An 18746-nucleotide genomic window follows, 5' to 3' on the forward strand; every position below is an offset into this window, starting at 1 on the left:
CCACTGAAGACCAAGAAATACAATTTCAGTAACCAAATAATGAATGAGGAATGAATGATTGACCTGAATTACGTTTCATAGATCCATGATTAAATTTTTTATTTAATTTAAATACGAATTTATTAAATATAATTCATACTACTATAAAAATATATATTTGCTTATTCGTTGTATGGCAAAATTTCTTTCATATTCTTCCAAAAGGAAGAATATGAAAGAAATTTTGCCATACAACGAATAAGCAAATATATATTTGCCTTTTTTTATTTCACCAACTAATTAGAAATTAAAATCATTATAATTGTGAAAATTATGAAGATTATAAAATGTATTCTACACATATGTTTTTATATTATAGTTTGCGCACATCTTCAACGTAAATTGTAACAAGATGATAATTGTTCGATATTGTGATATAATTAAAAATTATATAATGATAGGATTTGAATTGATTATTTGAGCTTTATCATACAATGTAGTCATTATAATTTGCCACAATCAATTTCATTTTTATTTTCCATGTTAAAAAATATGCTATTACAACTGAATATACGTGTTTATTTAAAGAACTCAGTGATAAATCATCTTATTTGGAGTAATTATTAAAAAATAATGTTTCATCAAAAGTGAAGTGAGTTATTAAAGAAACTTTATTAAAAATTTATTGTTAAAAATTATTTTTAATAGACTAAAGACTTTTTAAATAGACTAAAGATAAAGCTATTATTTTTTGTTGTGACAAGTCTTACAGCACAAATATTTTTTCTTATATGTATTAAATAATGTAAATAATGTCATGATATTTGCACAAATGACACAAGATATGAATGGTTTCTGAAAATCAAATATTAATTGGGATCATCAATCGCGATTTGTGTAGCAAGCTAGAAAAGCAACTTACCTATTTTATATCAAATTAATATATAGGAAGCTATATACAGCAATGTTAGAAAAATAATTTATCTATTTCGTCATTTATAATCGATATGTGATAAGGTAATTGCATATGCATTTGCGCAAGCATGTCGATAAGTATATGAAAAGACCCATGACTAAGGAACAAAGATATATAAACGACATGCAACCGAAAAGAGTCCATAAGTTTATTTCAATTTACATTCGTTAGTTGCAATATTTGATTAAGACGCAATACGATTGATCTAAGTTCTAGAAATCAAAAGAAATACAATTTCGTTCTACATACAAGTAAGTATTATACAATCTACTTAGCAATAATCGGTATTATAGCAACGATTTTCATTTCATATAAAATACCCAACATATTTATTCAAATTATTTCACATTATAATAAATTTTTAGATCTTTAATATTATTAGTGTGATTTACGATTTAAATAATAAATTAATAAAGCTATTTTTAGAAAAGTATTATTATTATTTTATTAGATAGTATAACACAGACCGTTTATAAACAATATAAATTATAGGAAAAATAAATATTAAAAAGATGAAGTACATTATTTTCACTATTCTTATCATAATTGTTATGGCTCTTGCGGTTCCTCAAGGGGATAAAAAAGATGAGTGTATCGGTCAATATGTAAGTAATTTATACTTTTTATACTTATATTTTTTATGTAATGTTTTGTTGCTTGTTATTTATTATGCAATTATTGTATACGAGAAATTATTTTGTGCGAATCATATTGAAAGAAAGAGAAATAGAATAAGGAAAAGAAAAAATAGATCTATTAAAATTAAATTATATATATAAAATTTCTATATTTTATATATAAGAATATTAAGAGATATTATATTAAATTTTTACATTTTATATTTTTCAATATTTGTATTAATAATAATTAATGTTAATTAATAATTAAATAATATTTTCAAGCATCATATTTTAAATATTTCAGTGTAGTAAAACTAGTGATGACTTGTTGTCCTGATTTGATATGTTGGGACTATTTTGCAAAATGTATAAGAAAATAGGTTTATCCGGTTAAATCCAAAAGAGATCTCTTGGTCTTGGATCTTACCTACTAAATGTGCCACTTAATTGATGCTTTTTGATAATGACGTGTTTTCTTTGTGAAGCAAAGTCTTTGTATATATATATCTTAATAAAGGATATTTAAAAACTGTATACTAATAAGCACTGGCAGATGCTGAGGGGGTGGGGGGGAGTTAATGTTAAAACTCTGCTCTTGCAAATTACAGGAAATTAATTTTGCGAATCCGCTTAAAATATATACGTAAAGAAAAATAAAGCTAACATGAAACCAATAATATTAAACAAATAATTTTGCAGAAACTCTCCATTATCGATGTCAGGATCCGCTAGTGCTAATAAGTATTCTTTATATAAATAAATAATTAAGTGATAAATGTTATTGCATAACTATAAAAAGTTGGGAATGTACAAATCATCCTGCGCACCCGTAACGTTCGCATACGATGGCTATGGACAAAACGATTATATTTTGCATCATTCTCGAAATCGCAGCCAAATATCAAAATAATAACATTATAGCGAGGAAACAAAATAATGATTATTAAAGACTGCAAACTGTTAGCTACATTAATGCTAAACCAATTCTGATTTTAGTGATAACATCTAATAATTCTAACTAACGATACCGATGTATAGAATAATTTATTTTTAGTTAGATTATCTTATGTGCTTAACATGTTTAGTATACATTACTAGTATACATTAAATGTATTATTGTGAGACATATTGAGTTAATGATATTTAATTTTTTGATCCAAATAAAAATTTGATTCTCTCCGTAGCATTATTAAACTATTGCTGTATGTTCTTATAAATTTATTTATTTCTGTTATCTTTATGGTTTTGTATTAAATCTAGAGTAATTTCTGTTTATGATAACATTATGATAAACATTATGTCTTCGTTTTTGGTTTACTCATCTTATCATGCTTTGAACAAAGAAAACAAGAATACGTGTTCTTATTCTGATGATTAGATTAAAAATAATAGATTCAAAAAACAATTTACGCTTAAGAAAAGAAACAAAAAAAATACCGAGAAATTTATTTGATATTAATTATCAATTTTAATAATATTTTATTGACGAAAATGATTCTTTTTGCGTCCAAGTCCTGTCTTAATATAAATAATAAGTGTGCATATATTAGATTTAATAAAGTTAAATGCCTTATAAATACTGAAATCTTTCGGAGTATCAGTTATTTCGATCGCAATGAATATATTGCGTGGCTGACGCAAAATCCAATAAACAAAAATGACGTGATTGCGTTACTGTAAGTCATGAGGGCTTTTGTTATCACGATATTATTTTGCAGAAGGTAATTTTTTTTTAAATTTTTGTATAAACATCCTCTAGAATGCGTACAGCTTCACGTTATGCATTTATTCGTTTGAATCGCACACTATTTATACATTGATGAAAGCTGATAACAATGATATTATCACTGAGCCGCACATAAATAACATAAGATTTATTAAGATCATCAAGGTGTATACGTATAGACATTTGAAAAGATTATTGTTTTATAATTCTACATATATATTGTATACTTGTACATATATCGGTCTATATATAAGCTGAGAAATTATCGGAAAGACTCACAGAATATTTTGAAGAGGAGCAGGTGAGAATATACGAGCATCCATTTAGTTTTAATTTAAAATATTTCTCTCTATCTTTTTAACTTTCAATTTTTTTAGTTTTTTAAAAGAAATCAGTGAATACTATTAAGATGGGGAAACTCGTTTTGCTTCTTTGTTTTACATTACTCGCAATGACTTTAGTCACGGCTTATCATACATTCGTAAGTATATTATCATTCAAAATTGTAATATGTATATGTCTAAATTTTTTATTAGTATAATAATTTAGTGTGCACTAATCAAAGTCATTAATGTTATAATCATGTAATTTAATATTATATATTTCGCTTCACGATATATAATTATCATATCAAATTGTATGGAAAAATATATATATAAGACCTGTAAGTATTTTATACTTATTATATTTATATTTTTTATGCAATGTTTTGTTGCTTGTTATTTATTATGCAATATATTGTATACGAGAAATTATTTTGTACGTATCATATTGAAAGAAAGAGAGATAGAACAAGAAAAAGAAATAATAGATTTATTAAAATTAAATTATATATATAAAATTTTTATATTTTTTATATATAAGGATATTAAGAGATATTATATTAAATTTTTATATTTTATATTTTTTCAGTATTTGTAATAATTATAATTAACGTTAATTAATCATATTAAATAATACTTTCAAGTATCATATTTTAAATATTTCAGTGTAATAACGATTGTCCTCCGGGAATGGAATGTTTGTCCACTGGATACTGCGTACGGCCAGGGGCGTATGAAGGCAAGGGAATATTTTAAAATCTCTTGGTCCTGGACTAGCATAATGTACTACTTGATTAATACTTTATACTGACGCTTGTTCTTTGAGAAACAATTTTTAAATAAATTCTCTATTAAGATATATATATATATATATATATATATATATATATATCTTAATAAAGGACATTTAAAAATTGTATACTAATAAGTATTCTTTAAATAAATAATTAATTAATAAATTTTATTGCATAACTATACTTCAAACAATATTTAAAATAGATAGAAAGAGACAAAATGTTTGTGAAATGTTACTATATGCGTATTGAAACTGTACTTACACACAATCATTAATTCTTCGGTAATGATGAAAACGAATTAGACGACCGCGCCCATTATTATTTGGAGGGATTATCGTAAATACATCTGCGGGTATAATCGGATGTGCTTGAAATTTAATATCTATTATTACACGCTATAGCTCCTACCATGAACGCTATGTTTAGCTGTTAGATGCATAATTAAATATACATTAATTAACCAACGAGGTTGATGAATGTGTAAAAAGATCGGCGCGTGTTATTATTAACACTTTATAAATTTATAACTAAAATCATATAAGAGTTCAACGGCAAATAAAAAAAATATCTATTTTTCACAGAATATATCTATGATTGTATATGTATTAACAAATATGTGTAAAAATAAATAGTTAAATAGTTTTATTAATCGATTGTATTAAAAAAAAACTTAAATTTTGACTTTTATTTTTTCTTTACAATACAAAAATGACGAATGCTTTATCAAGCGATGCAATAATTTGACTAAGTGTTCTCATTTCTTGATAGTTATCGCAATTTGCATTATTATTACCAAATTGGATGTAAAGTAAGATAAACATACTTATTATGAAGCAATTGTACAACTATTATATTTTATCGATAAAAGTAACACACGTGTAAAACTTTATAAATATTGCGCAAAACGCATGTGTTCATGGGCAATATAAATGCGATATAAATGAGCATGATATTTAATAATATTGAAATAATTGGTATTATGTTGCATTTTGTTAAACTGGAGATCTGACATACGCACGCACTCTTTATACGTTTATATTTTCACCAATTAAATGTAAATTCTCGGGTATTTATATTGTTTCATATTAATTTTCAACAATATGTATACAGTCAAAATCGGTAATGCATTTTGTATTGGCAAGGCAAAAGCTGTTAAATATACTATGTTACTGTTTAAATATAGTTGCTACTTATCATTTTTCCTCTACCTAAATAAATTGATTACCTATTATCGATTATCAGTAGTGAATAATACCAAAAAGAGAGTATATTTTATATTTTATATTTAGATATGCAAATTTTATGACATTTAAAATTTAAACAAACAAAACGTATGTAAATATTCGTTCTGTACATTTCTTGAATATTTCATATGCATCAATTGACACTGAAAAGCTTAAAACGGCGATAGCACTTGAGTCGAACAGACGACGGTAAATCCGTGAAACGCGAATGTCGCTTAAAAGCGTCAAGCGTGTCTGCCACTGTTGCGGATATACTAAAAAGGTTAATTCGGCTCATGATGTGTCGAAGCTTCGCCGATGACAGGAAAAAACCTCGACTATATTCCTATTCAGCCACTATGGGCGAACAAAAGGACAATGCTACCAGATGATTCAGTTTCCTTTCCTGTTGTTTCCTGTCAACCGAATTAAAGAACAAGAGCGCTTTGTCGGAGAATCAATGGAATGCACGAGGCGCGCAATATGCACTCGATAGAATGCCGGCGCAAAGGGCAAAAAGCACTTGTGCATTCGATACTGTTGAAATGGAAAGAGAATATCAGCGGAAGGCGCCTTTTTGTATTCTCATATTCCCGTTTTATGCGTATAAGATGAACCGTAATAACCGAAATCTGCAATAACTGCAAAACAATTCTCTCGCAAACGTGAGTTTAAGATTGATGTAACGGATGGCTCTATAGTATAATTCATTCTTTCGCAATACAGCGTTTATTATTTTTATTGGTTTAAGTCACGTCGGAATTGCTTATACATGTATATACATTATGTTCTAGATATACATTATATATTCTAAATTAAGAATTATGTTTAGAATATATAAGTGACTATTTTTGTATATTTAAAATATTGAATCTTTCAAGGCATAAAATTACCAAATATCATGTATTTTAAATGTAAAACGTACATCTCTAATTTTTCTCTGAAATCATTATGTTGGGAAAAAAATAATAAGCCAATTCGAATATAGAAAAATTGTAATAAATAAAAATTTAAAAAAAAAAAGTAGATAAGAGTAGATAACTGTCAAAATATTTTTAATAGGTATAAGTGAAATGTTTCAACTTTCAAAAATATTTATTTAACGACACTTTAATGTGAACGAATATTATCTACATTCTTTAACACAAATTTTTATTTATTTATAATCTCGTCCTATTATTTTTGTACTTATTTTTTCAATATAAATTATTCTTAAATAAAATTATTGAAAGAATCACGAAAAATTAAGTATTATTAAAAATTTTTCAATTAATGTATATAAAAAAATTTTTATTGATTAAAATGTAATTATTGCCTCAAGAGGAGAATTTAACATGATATTATAATGCTTTCTTAGAATAGATATTCGAAATTAAATAAAAGATCTCTTCCCCGAAAAAAGTATGACATCAATACTTTCAAAGAAATTATTCTTAAATATATATTTTTTAGTAGATATGGGATATTTTTTTATACATATGTCACATAATGATTAATAATTGACCGGATAATGTGGACATGTATGTTATAAGCAATGTCGATGTTAGATAAAAGATTAGTAAACAAAGAAATAGAAAAAGAAATATCCATGCATATCTGAGAAAATGTAACTGCTATAATCATTGCCTCGTCGAATAACATGATACGTACAAATTTATCTGTGTGAGTGTCGTAGTTGTATAAATGCTTTAATCATTGAGATGAAGACTTCAGTCGAGGTCGAGCTTTCTAGACGATCAAAGCCAAGAAATAACGTTCGTTGAAATATTCCGTGAGTATTTTTAATACGAATTATTAATTGTATACGTCTTTTTTTGAAATTTGTGTTATTTTAGGTACATTTTATATATATATAAATTATTATAAAACTATTTATATACAAAAACATTGATTATTTATATTAAAAAATAGAAAATTATTGACACAATAATATATTTTATTTATTTGATAATTATTATATTTGATAATTTGCAATTTTTTAATTTTATCATTTTTGTTTTATATTAATTAAATACATTTTGGAAATATATTAGAGTACATTTTTTCATTAACGAATCCGGTATATTTTTACTCTTATTATAATTTTTCAATTTTTTGAAATTTACCACGTTATGATACATATATGTTCAACAATGAATAGTTACAAAAAAATTATTATATTTTCTCATATACATGATAAGATTGCTTATTTGATGATATTTATATATATATTTATGTTTTGTAGATATACGTTTCATATATTACTAAACAATTGTTCGTATCTATATTTATTATTTATTAATAGAAAATCAAGTTTTAAAATCGTAATTAAAAATATTTTAATGTTTGTTACGGATTAATTGAAAGTGTTTACAATTATAAAAAAATTATACACATCCCATATGCTATATAACATATATTTTGTGAGCGTCTGAACATTGGATGTAAACTAAAATTGTGAAATTTGATCGTAATAAGCAATCTTTTATTCATTATATTGTTACGTTATTAGACAATATTGCAGCTCAACATGTACTATGTTTGTTGTCCATGATTAAAATAATTGCATATTTTGACAGAATATTAGACGTTTCCTGTTAACCGAATAATATAAATTTACGAAATGCGATTCAGTGATTATTTTGTCGCCATTATAAAAAAAATATGTAAAATTACATCGATAATAAGTGTAATGTTATATCTTTTTATTATTTATTGTGTAGTTTTATACTTATAATTTATGTAATTCTATATATATCTTTTTGCAATGTATTAGAGAATTAATCAAATATTGAGTTTGAATGATTCATTCGTGTATACCTGTAACATGGCTATGCTAAATTAAAATTCATGGTCGACTTATCGCATTACGTCAGCTTAATTTACATCTGAACAACTGTCTCGCATAAATGACTAGTCAAAGTAATGATACGTATGAGAATGTATGAAAAATAAAATGATTGAAAAATAGAAAAATTGAATGTATGAAAAATAAAATGTTTTATTCTAATACAAAATTGCATCAATTCTGTATTATTTGCATTAATTTTAATCTATTGAAATTATTTGATTGCAGAATAAGAAACAGTTTCTGTAAAAAGATGGCAAAATTAATGTTATACGTCTTCATAGCATTGCTAGCTGCGTCTCTTATCATGGCAGCAGCCACCGATAAATCGAGTGGTCGTTGTGGTCGACATGGTGACCCCGTTAGTATATACACGTTTTTATTTTATTTTTCTGATAAAGTTACTATTTCTTTCTTATTTCTTAAAAGTATACGCATTTATGATCAATAAGGAAAACGGAGAAAATATTCTTAATTTATAATTGATATATTGATAAATTGATAAATTTACCAATTTTACAATGAACTTGTAATGGATTTTAAATGGTTTAATATAAATATTTATGATATTCAATATTATAGTCGATACAATATTATACAATAATGAAAGTATATAAGAATATTAATATTGAAAAAATAGCTTTAATATAAAAAATATAAGTGCAATTTCTCAATAGCAATGCCGTTATGATTGAATTAATTCAGAATGAAGTAAAAAATTCTTATATATATATTAAAAATTTAAAGAAATTTATTTTTAATTTTTTTTTAAATTATTTTAATTTGATAAATTTTTGTGTATACATTATACGAAGTATTTAATATACATATTATATTGTATTAGATTATATTGAACACCATCTTGTTATTATTCATTTCTTAAAATATTTTCTTACAAATAAGATTTATATGTCTTATTAATGTTTAAATTTATAGAATTGACATTAATATTCTTTATCGTTCGATTAAGTTGAATTGATGAAAATAACGTTTTATTTATTAAATTTCAGTGTGTTTCTGACTCACAGTGCTGTACCAATATAAAATGTCACAGATACGCAAATAGATGTCAAGTTCAAATTACTGAAGAGGAACTAATGGCTCAACGTGAAAAAATCTTGGGTCGAAGAGGCAAAGATTATTAAAAGATTTAGCAATCTTATTAAATCATCTGATTTTAATCTGCAAGACTTGCAAGAAATCAGACAATAATATATAACAGACTTATGTAATAATTCACAAATTATATATATTACATGACATATATATATATATATATATATATATATATATATATATTTAATATAAGTGTAAATAATGCGATATCTTTTGACAATGCAAATAAAAGCATAAATTAAAAATGTCTTATCCGAATTTTTGAAAATATTTATCTTGATATTCAATAATGTTTAAAATATATATGTATCTATATTTAAAAAATACTTATATTTTTTTATTTTTCTTTTACTTTTAATTTTATATTTGTCATCATATTTGTCATTATATTATATTAATATTTTTTGAATCTTAAAATTATATAAAATAAAAAATAATTTATCACTCACCAATACGATGCGTAACGGCTGAGTTGTATCGTACATGTTGATCTATAAAAATACAAATAAGTTTGAATTAAAATAATGTTCAAAGTAATTAATATTTTAAATTTCATTACGTGCAATTTTTTATTTGTTCAAAATCAGATGTTTTTTATTCTTATATAAATCAGATATTTAATTAAAAAAATTTCATAGTTCCTTGAAAAATTTCATAGTTCCTTGAAAAATTTTTTTATAAAAATATATAGATAATTTATTTTAATTTAATTTTTTAAATTAACAATTAACTTTGATATAAATAATAAATAATTATAAATCTTAAGATAAAATACAAATATTGCAATGTATAATTATATAATAATATAGTAAATAATGTATTTATGTAACAATTTGCTAAATAATATTTTATATAACAATATGATCGACATAAAAATTACCTTATAAATTTTTATGAAACAATCTATTTTTATATATTTTATATATTTGAGGCATAAAACTGAATCTGATCAAAAAGATTTTCATTTTGTATAAAATTATGTTTGAACACAGTGATTGTGTGTATGTATTATATATTATACATCGCATTGCTATAAATTTTAAAATAATATATGCCTTTTATAAATAATAAAATGCATTTTTTAGTTCAAAAATGATGCATAAACTATTACACATTATCACATGATATATTGCATTTATATATAATAATAAATATATATAATACATTATATACAATCGCGTGCATTTGATATTATTTTCTTAATATTCTCGACATTATAAACTTATTTGACGATCTTTTTATTAGATTTCCATAACATATTGCTGCTAATACTTACTTTACTGATATATTATGGGCTTGTGTTTTTTTTTAATTATATAGATTCACATTAACGACGCTATATATTATATTCAGGCACATACTACGATTCTCATTCGATATTATTTTCGGCACTTCTCGCTACTACTTATTTTCTCTAACCTTAACTTACTTTAATTCTCTTTACGCGACGACACAATTGATCTCATGACTATTTATAACATCGTATTGTGATATCATTCTTCGACACGATTACCTTCCTTCAACAATCACGATATGCTCGATTGCAATTATATTTACATCACAAGCGTCCCGATGTCACAAATAATAAAACGACGCGCACAATGTATTCTAGACGAAATGTTCCGATTTCGCGCGTCTTTCGATTTCGTTAAGCCTCGTCTACAATGAGTCACAGGTCGCAAGTCGTGTAAGTAAATTGACCACAGTTGGTTAATTTGATAAATAACAGACTGTGATTGGTCAATTTGTCTACGACTTGCGACGTATGTACGACTCATATTGCAGACGAGCCTTTAGGGACTCGCGCCTAACGTCACGTGACAACCATATTTGATGACGTATGCATCTCGGAATCGGATCAAGACTAACGAAATTGAAAATTGGAATGTTTCGCGCTTTCCGCACTCGTTTACGATATATTGCTCGCGGGCGTTTATATGTGTTAATTATACAGATATAATTGCGATCGAGAGTATAATGCCATAAGTGTCAATAAAACGCAATCGAAATACATGCTATGGTATGTATTCATAATTATATTGCGATATTATATGTAATCTCAGAATCACTCGTCTCACGTTACGACTTTAGGTTAGAAAGAGAAAGAGAGAGAGAGAGAGAAAGTTAGTTATTACTTTTATTTCATTATTATTATTTAATAAATTTAAGTATTTAATATTAAAATAATCTCTCTCTATAATTAATATTTTATATACATTATATCACAATATGTGGAAAATGGATCATCATCAAAATTGTCGAGATAAACGAGCACACAATTAACAATTTTTACATGTAAATTATTAAATAAATTAAAAATTATACTCACCCCACAGTTATTCTGCCGCTGCCAGATGCCTTTCCGAGGCTGTATCTCCTTTTGATTTATTTCTTGTTGCTCCTTCATGGCACTTATTCACTCACACGAAAAAACACAGTTAATTACGAATCAGTAAAATACGCGTCGATCGCGAGATACTTTGTACGACACTCCCGATGTTAATTGCAGGCGACATGTACTTTATTATAATATTACGTTAGAAGAGAATAAAACATGAAAATTATATTCATACAATTATTACGAAGTTACAATCTGTTTCGCGTCATTTAACCCGATGATTTATATGTTATTCCGATAAGGAAAAGAGAAAAAGAGAGAAGAAAAGAGAAAGGGAGAAAGAGAGAGAGAGAGAGAGAGAGAGGGGAGAGAGAGAGAGAGAGAAAGAGAGAGAGAGAGAGAGGGAGAAGGAGAATGATGATTATATTATATTTAAATCGATGAAAATACGCGAATACGAGATATATGAAAATCTAAACATTGTTAAAGATACAATTATTAGCCGTAAAATCAAAATATAATGATAATTTATCTTTGTTCTTTATTACATCGATTTTTATTTAAAGATCGAAATATTTATTTTGATCAATAATTAAATCATTGTTTCGATACGCGTACAGCTTGTAATTACGATATTTGATTAATGCTGCGGACAATTATATCTTTATTTCAAAAATAATCGCAGTTGCGTATCTTGTCGCGACCACGTTCCAAAAACTAATACGCTGATACTCAAAGGTATGCTCCGCTACCTCTCCCCACTCCTCCGTCTTGCCGCGCGAGTAACAAGGTCGTCGCACGTAATAACAATACGTCACGAGCGCTGGAATGTGTGACGTGTACGTTCGACTTGTAGCCACTTGCGTCTCGAACGGGGGGGGAGACGACATCCTTGTATTATTATTCGAGACACGATCGCGATAAGTACTAACATTAAGAGAGGATCAAATGTGATTATTTCCTGAGCGATTATAGATTATTAACTGCATGATTAATTAATTCTCGTAATTCACGATTATTGAAAGAAACATCGCAAGTGCCAAACAAATCGATTTTAAATCGAGTGGCATTATTTACGCGCATTTACGTAATTATAAATATATTAGTAGTTATATATTTAAACGTGTATTTTAATATTTATTAATTACGTATCATAAATTCATCGTTTGTATATCGTTGTAATTTATCAAAACGCGTATTCTTTTTGCTGTATTCGATCGAAATATATCAGACGAATAATCAATGACGTATATTTTGGAATATCGCGCATTTTGCAGATATATATCTTTAATTTTAACTTATAATTGTTTATAATTATATAATATAATACAAGATAAAAATCATCCCGGAATAAAAGTATGTACATATTATTTATTAATAACAGAGTTACCACGACAATGGCGCATGCAAATTTAAGCGCATGATTTTTGAATGACGAGCAAATTGTAAATTCGTGATATTGATATGATTTTCACGTTTGTTCTCTCTTAATAAAATGTGCGTCGTGTGCGATTAATATTGTGTCGCGTAATTATCGTAATCTATTGATTAGTGCGCGAGTGATTGTAATTCAAAAATTGTGTTTTTACAAGTGAGCAGCATGGAGAAACAACAAAGGATGAAGAAAAGGAAAGGAAAAAGTCCAAGGAGATGTCGGGTGAATATGGTGAGCACAATATTTTTAAAAAAATTTATGTATTCATTTTTTTATATTTATATTTTAAATTTTATTTGCAAAATATTTGTAATAATAATTTTTTTATATATAAATGCATATAAAATAATTTAATGTTATAATTAAAATTTATAATTATTTGGATAATTTATATATAAAAAATGGATTCTCTCTCTCTCTCTCCCTCTCCCCCTCCCTCTCTCTCTCTTATTTATATTACATATATATATGAGTATGTAATAATAGTATAAAATAAATTTACATTAAAAAAATTTTGTTACGGGAATTATAAGTTTTTTATTAAATATTTGTACTTTAAAGACAAATAAAAAATTTAAATGTACTTAACAATTATCTGTTGAAATAGTAATTATTTTAGGTATTATTTTATATGTAAAATTTGAATATATTTTTAATGTATTTTACAGATCGTGTGTGTGTCTATTACAACTCCTCATCAATGTGCATCGTACCGGTGAGTCCTAAATTATGCTTTATTTTAATCTCGAGATAAAATTTTAATACTTTTATTTTTTACTTATATAACAAGTATTTTATACTTGCGAAGTGTACGTAATCAAAAATTTAATACGTAACAAAGTTTATACAAATATAATTTCTATAGAATTAACTATATTTCTAACTACATATATTTATGAAATTGCCGTAAAAATGCTTGATTTTTTCTCGAGTAAAAAAATGATATATGTACATATTTCATAAATTGGGAGTTAATTAGCATACTTTTTTTAGAAAAAAGCATTTATAAAATGGCTAGATATTAATTTTTTTCGTAAAATAAATTTAGTTAATTCAAAAATGTTATGTGTAACAGTTTTTGAGATTATTTACAAAATTATATTTATTCACAATAAAAAAAATAATTTCAAAGTTTAGAAAAACTCCCAATTGAGCCAAAAATGTTCTCATTTGTGATACGTACATATGTGATTAAAAATTCAAGTTTTAATTTAATTTCAAATTATATAGTATGTATGCGTGTGTGTGTAAACCTTATTATGCTCTAATTATATGTATCCATTTTTATACACCTGCTTGGTATTTATTAATTTTAAATTTTCACTCGATGAACATTCCTAATTTTAATCGAAGCATTCGATCAATTATTACGCTATTTTGTTTTTAATTAACAAGAATGTTTTTAACAAGAATGTTATTAATTGCTTGCATTGAGTTTCTTAGCAATAAACTATAATGCATGCTTCAAAAAAAACTTGTCCAGGCAGGTTGATGAAAAAGGACATTCCGGGATTGCCGAGTGACGAAAATTTCGAACGGATAGATCCGTCGCGACGATCCGGCTTTGTCTACCCTGTGCGCCTCTCTACGTCCCGTCTGTTATATTCGAGGACATTTAAATTCACTATCTCCTATCTCGGTTTACCCTACACTCGTTAAAAGGCGAACCTTTGTTCGATAAAAAGACTCTGTCGGTATATCCGCAGAACGGAGTAAAAATCCCACCGAACTCGACATGTTACGTGGCGTGCGAAGGACAGGTGCGCGGGGGTTCGCTGGGGTGGTTTAATAGCATCGACTTATCTTTCGATAAGCCCGTACCAGAAACCCGCCATATGGCCGATTCGAAATCGCTCGTGAACGATTTCTTTCCACGTCTCCAGATTACGACGGATAAGTTAATGACACATAAAACTATTGTCATGGTTGCCGTATCATGCTCCAAATCCGTACACACTCGCTATCTTGCATACATCTTTGCCATTAGACGGAATAATGGCTCTTGCAAAATGGCGCGATCGCGAACTCAAAAAGTTGAATATTGTAGGAGACAGCTTGTCGCGAGTACTTAGGACGATCTGCTCTAATAAGAGGTCTCGCGAAATTTTTTGAGAAGTTTCTCTCTATAATATTCTACCGTGAATTTATTTCATCGACGGTCCGAGGCCTTTGTAAATTTGAAAAGTAGGTAGACTTTGATTCAAAGACCAAAAGCTTCTTCGGTTCGTTATACAAAATTTCCGCCGTGTTCCAATCTCATTAGCGCCGGCTTAAAGTTAAGCGCCCCAACTCTTTTGCACCGGACCGCATGTACTCTTTGACCATCGCGGTATGTTTCAACAGAAATCTAACCTTCTTGACAAATTAAAGACAGACGTACATATTTTTCAACAGGAAAGAAGTACATCAAATAATCATATTGTAAAAAAGCATGCATGACGATTGTTTTTACAGAAACGTGTTCAGATTTCTTTCTACTGCTCGACTATTTGTTACTTCTGCTTTAAATTTTTGCTCTTGTGTTGATTATAATTTTAAGAAATATAATTTATTTTTTTTTCTTTTGGCAATATTTTAGATTATGATACATAATCAATAATTTAGATCTTATAAATTTATCACAGCTTATGATAGGAAAATAATTTGTACGTACTCCACAATTTAATTTTCGTAAATCTGCGTCTGTTGCGATATCGATAAGCCAAAAGAGATCTACGTATATATATAGAACCGATCTCTAGTAAAGACGTCACTCTGCAAATATTTGTTCGCTGTCTCTTATCGTGGCTCTTATTCTAGCTTAATTGCCATATGGCGCATAGTCATATTTCATGCGCATGTTTTTCGTCTTGACATATATTCGTATCGTGCACATGCGTAATTCCATATATTTTTTTCATTTTTTATGACACAATTGATATTTTTATTAACCAAAGAGAGATTCCAGCAGGATTTTGTAACAATCAATTGCTGAAAGCGCATTAAAATATTTTCGATTATTTTCGATACGCATTTATTTTGCGAGCTTCGAACGAGTTGTAGCTTCCTGGAATTCTTTCGTATGCCGAATCCGGTTATATGACATACGTGGCTCTCGAAAAGAGAAAGCGTACTGATGAGCGTCATTCTCGAAGTAGTGTCAAGGCCATGCCGCAAGGACGGCCAATAGAAGCCGCGGGAAATTCCAGCGTCAAAAGCTTTGGTACTCCAGAAAGTAAAAAGAAAAAGAGAAAGAGAGAAGAAAGAGCGAAGAAGGATATACGAAGAGAATATCAGAGACAAACGGCGAGTCGAGGACTTGCCTCGACTTGACTCGAGCATCTCTCTTCGTGGTTCCTTTTAAGTTCTCATCCGCGAGGCATGTCGCGTGGGTCCTTCAACTCGCTTTTAAGCTCGTTTCCGCGGCGAATCGCGTCGGATGTTAAAAGATCATGGCAAGCGGAATATAAAAGCGGCGAACGAGAGGGCGGTGGTCGAAGATATAAGCGATATAAAGAGAGAAAAAGAGAAAGGGAGAAATGGAAAACAGGTCCTCGGCCTTGTTCCATTCTCAAGACCTACTCGCCATCACAAGGAGCGACGTAATTCCGGCAGCACGCCACAATATGAAAACATTATCGGCCTTAAGCCGGAAGGCATACAGCAATGTGCTGAGCTTAGCTGCAGCCCCGGCACTTGCAACGCGATCTCTCGTTGCATTGCCACGTCAGGACGTCAGGATTTCAGGTGGGTACTTGTGTCCGCTGGATTCGCATGGCCCAAAAGTGATCCCGGGGGGAGCACGGAGAAAGGGACGCGCCGGAGCCGATTTGCGAAAGGAACGAGGGTAGGAGATAGGCCGCAGCGTTTCCAGCCTGCACTCCGTTCCAAATCCATGATGGATTCGTCGGGAAAAGAGCGTTAATGAAACTGTCGCCAGATTATACTCTCTGACGGCGCTTCGAGGACGAGATCGAGGACTCGTCTCGTCTTATTCGACGTATTCGAGTACGCGCGCATACCTCCGATCCGAAAGGATTTAATCCAAGTATAATCCCGCGGCTTCGATAAAGTCGACAATTATCAGTGATCTTGACATTTTCCTACGCGCGGATAAAAAGAGCATTTTTAAACGTACGCCTCGTCAATGATCGCGGGGAAGGGCGCGCATGTAGTGATTTTCCGTTATCGGGTTGATCCAACCGAGGGGGAGTAAAGTGTGACGGTGACGAGGACGGACGGGCGTCGAAGAGAAGGCGAGGAGTCGGCGCATCGACGCCTACGACGATACAAATGCCCGGCTACTTAGAGACGAGGGAAATGGGACTAGCCATTTGGGGCAAACTACCCCTAGGTTGCCTCACGCGACCGATCTTATCGCCTGGCTCAGCCTGGGTCTCGACTCGGACGTACACGTACGTGTGACAGGCTACCATGCACGAGGCTGAGGCCGCTCCGGTTATCTTGTCGCGGAATTGATTTCTTGCATTCGTTATTTCCTTGGAACTCAGCCGGCTTGATAATTTTTTTTTTATTCCGCCGACGAATCGCGACGATTAAGCGCGCGTTGAAATATTCACGAAGATATTATCTGCAGACACGCGCGTCGAGGAAAACGTACTTGAAATCAAGACGACTGTTACCGCACGCGCGAGATTCATCTTTATTCTAGCTTAAACACGTTCAAATCGATAAAATTTTACGATCGTTTAATCGATTAAATTTTGTTAAATCAATAAGCATGACGGTAAGAAAAGTAAATAAATGATATATTTCGTCGGCTAACTCTGTTTTTTTTCTCTTTTTTTCTTGAAAAATATTTTCTATTTATCGCGATCACACCACAAAACCAATTTACGTGATAATAGCTGTAAAATAAAAGTGAAAAAAAAATGATAAACTTATATAGTACAGTGTTACATTTTGAAATTTTATTGACCGAATGCCAATGACACGGGAAATATATTGTATTGCGTTGACCTAGATTGCTGAGATATATTGATACATGCCTATCTGAATGTTAGCGTTTGGTGCTCAAATTGATCCGGAATCACGATCGCCGTTTAACTTCCATCATTGCAGGCTCGGGCGCACAACTTCTCGAGCACTGCTTATTATTATATTTACCGGTATCCATCCTGATCAAACGATACCGCCGGTAGGGTCGAGACTCCTTTGCAACTTGAACGCTTACACAATCATACCGGGGCATTTCGCTGAGATCCTTTGGATTATACGGGGTCGGTCTTGCGAGTAACTCAAGTCGAACTTAACAGTCGGTTAAGTCCGCGGATAGTTCGGACCGTTTGGCTAGTCCGGTTCGTACGAAGGGCATGAAGTCCGAACTGTAAGCCACTACATAACCCCCGGCGGCCATGGGGTTCGGCCGAGGTCATGGAGACGTGCC

At 29.4% G+C, this 18746-nt stretch overlaps 1 protein-coding gene and 1 long non-coding RNA gene across 5 annotated transcripts in view; both read left to right on the forward strand.

Moving 5' to 3' along the window:
* Positions 1 to 827: 827 nt before the first annotated feature.
* Positions 828 to 2109, forward strand: LOC105252035. The gene is made up of 3 exons (XR_889260.3): positions 828 to 1206; positions 1448 to 1560; positions 1880 to 2109. It is a non-coding gene; the product is annotated as an uncharacterized LOC105252035 (long non-coding RNA).
* Positions 2110 to 11253: 9144 nt separating this feature from the next.
* Positions 11254 to 18746, forward strand: part of LOC105252032 — a 99202-nt gene continuing 91709 nt past the window's right edge. For 2 of the 4 annotated variants that reach the window (XM_025413097.1, XM_025413096.1), the window contains exons 1-2: positions 13288 to 13591; positions 14029 to 14075. In XM_025413097.1, the coding sequence (XP_025268882.1) occupies positions 13526 to 13591; positions 14029 to 14075 (113 nt within the window). In that variant the 5' untranslated portion in view covers positions 13288 to 13525. Of the gene's footprint in view, positions 11608 to 12488; positions 12876 to 13287; positions 13592 to 14028; positions 14076 to 18746 lie in introns of those variants that run through there. The other 2 variants (XM_011259204.3, XM_025413095.1) reach the window with 2 other exon arrangements.

Source organism: Camponotus floridanus, unplaced genomic scaffold (genome assembly GCF_003227725.1).
Source record: "Camponotus floridanus strain SB8 unplaced genomic scaffold, Cflo_v7.5 scaffold6, whole genome shotgun sequence".
In the NCBI taxonomy this organism is placed as follows: Eukaryota; Metazoa; Arthropoda; class Insecta; order Hymenoptera; family Formicidae; genus Camponotus; species Camponotus floridanus.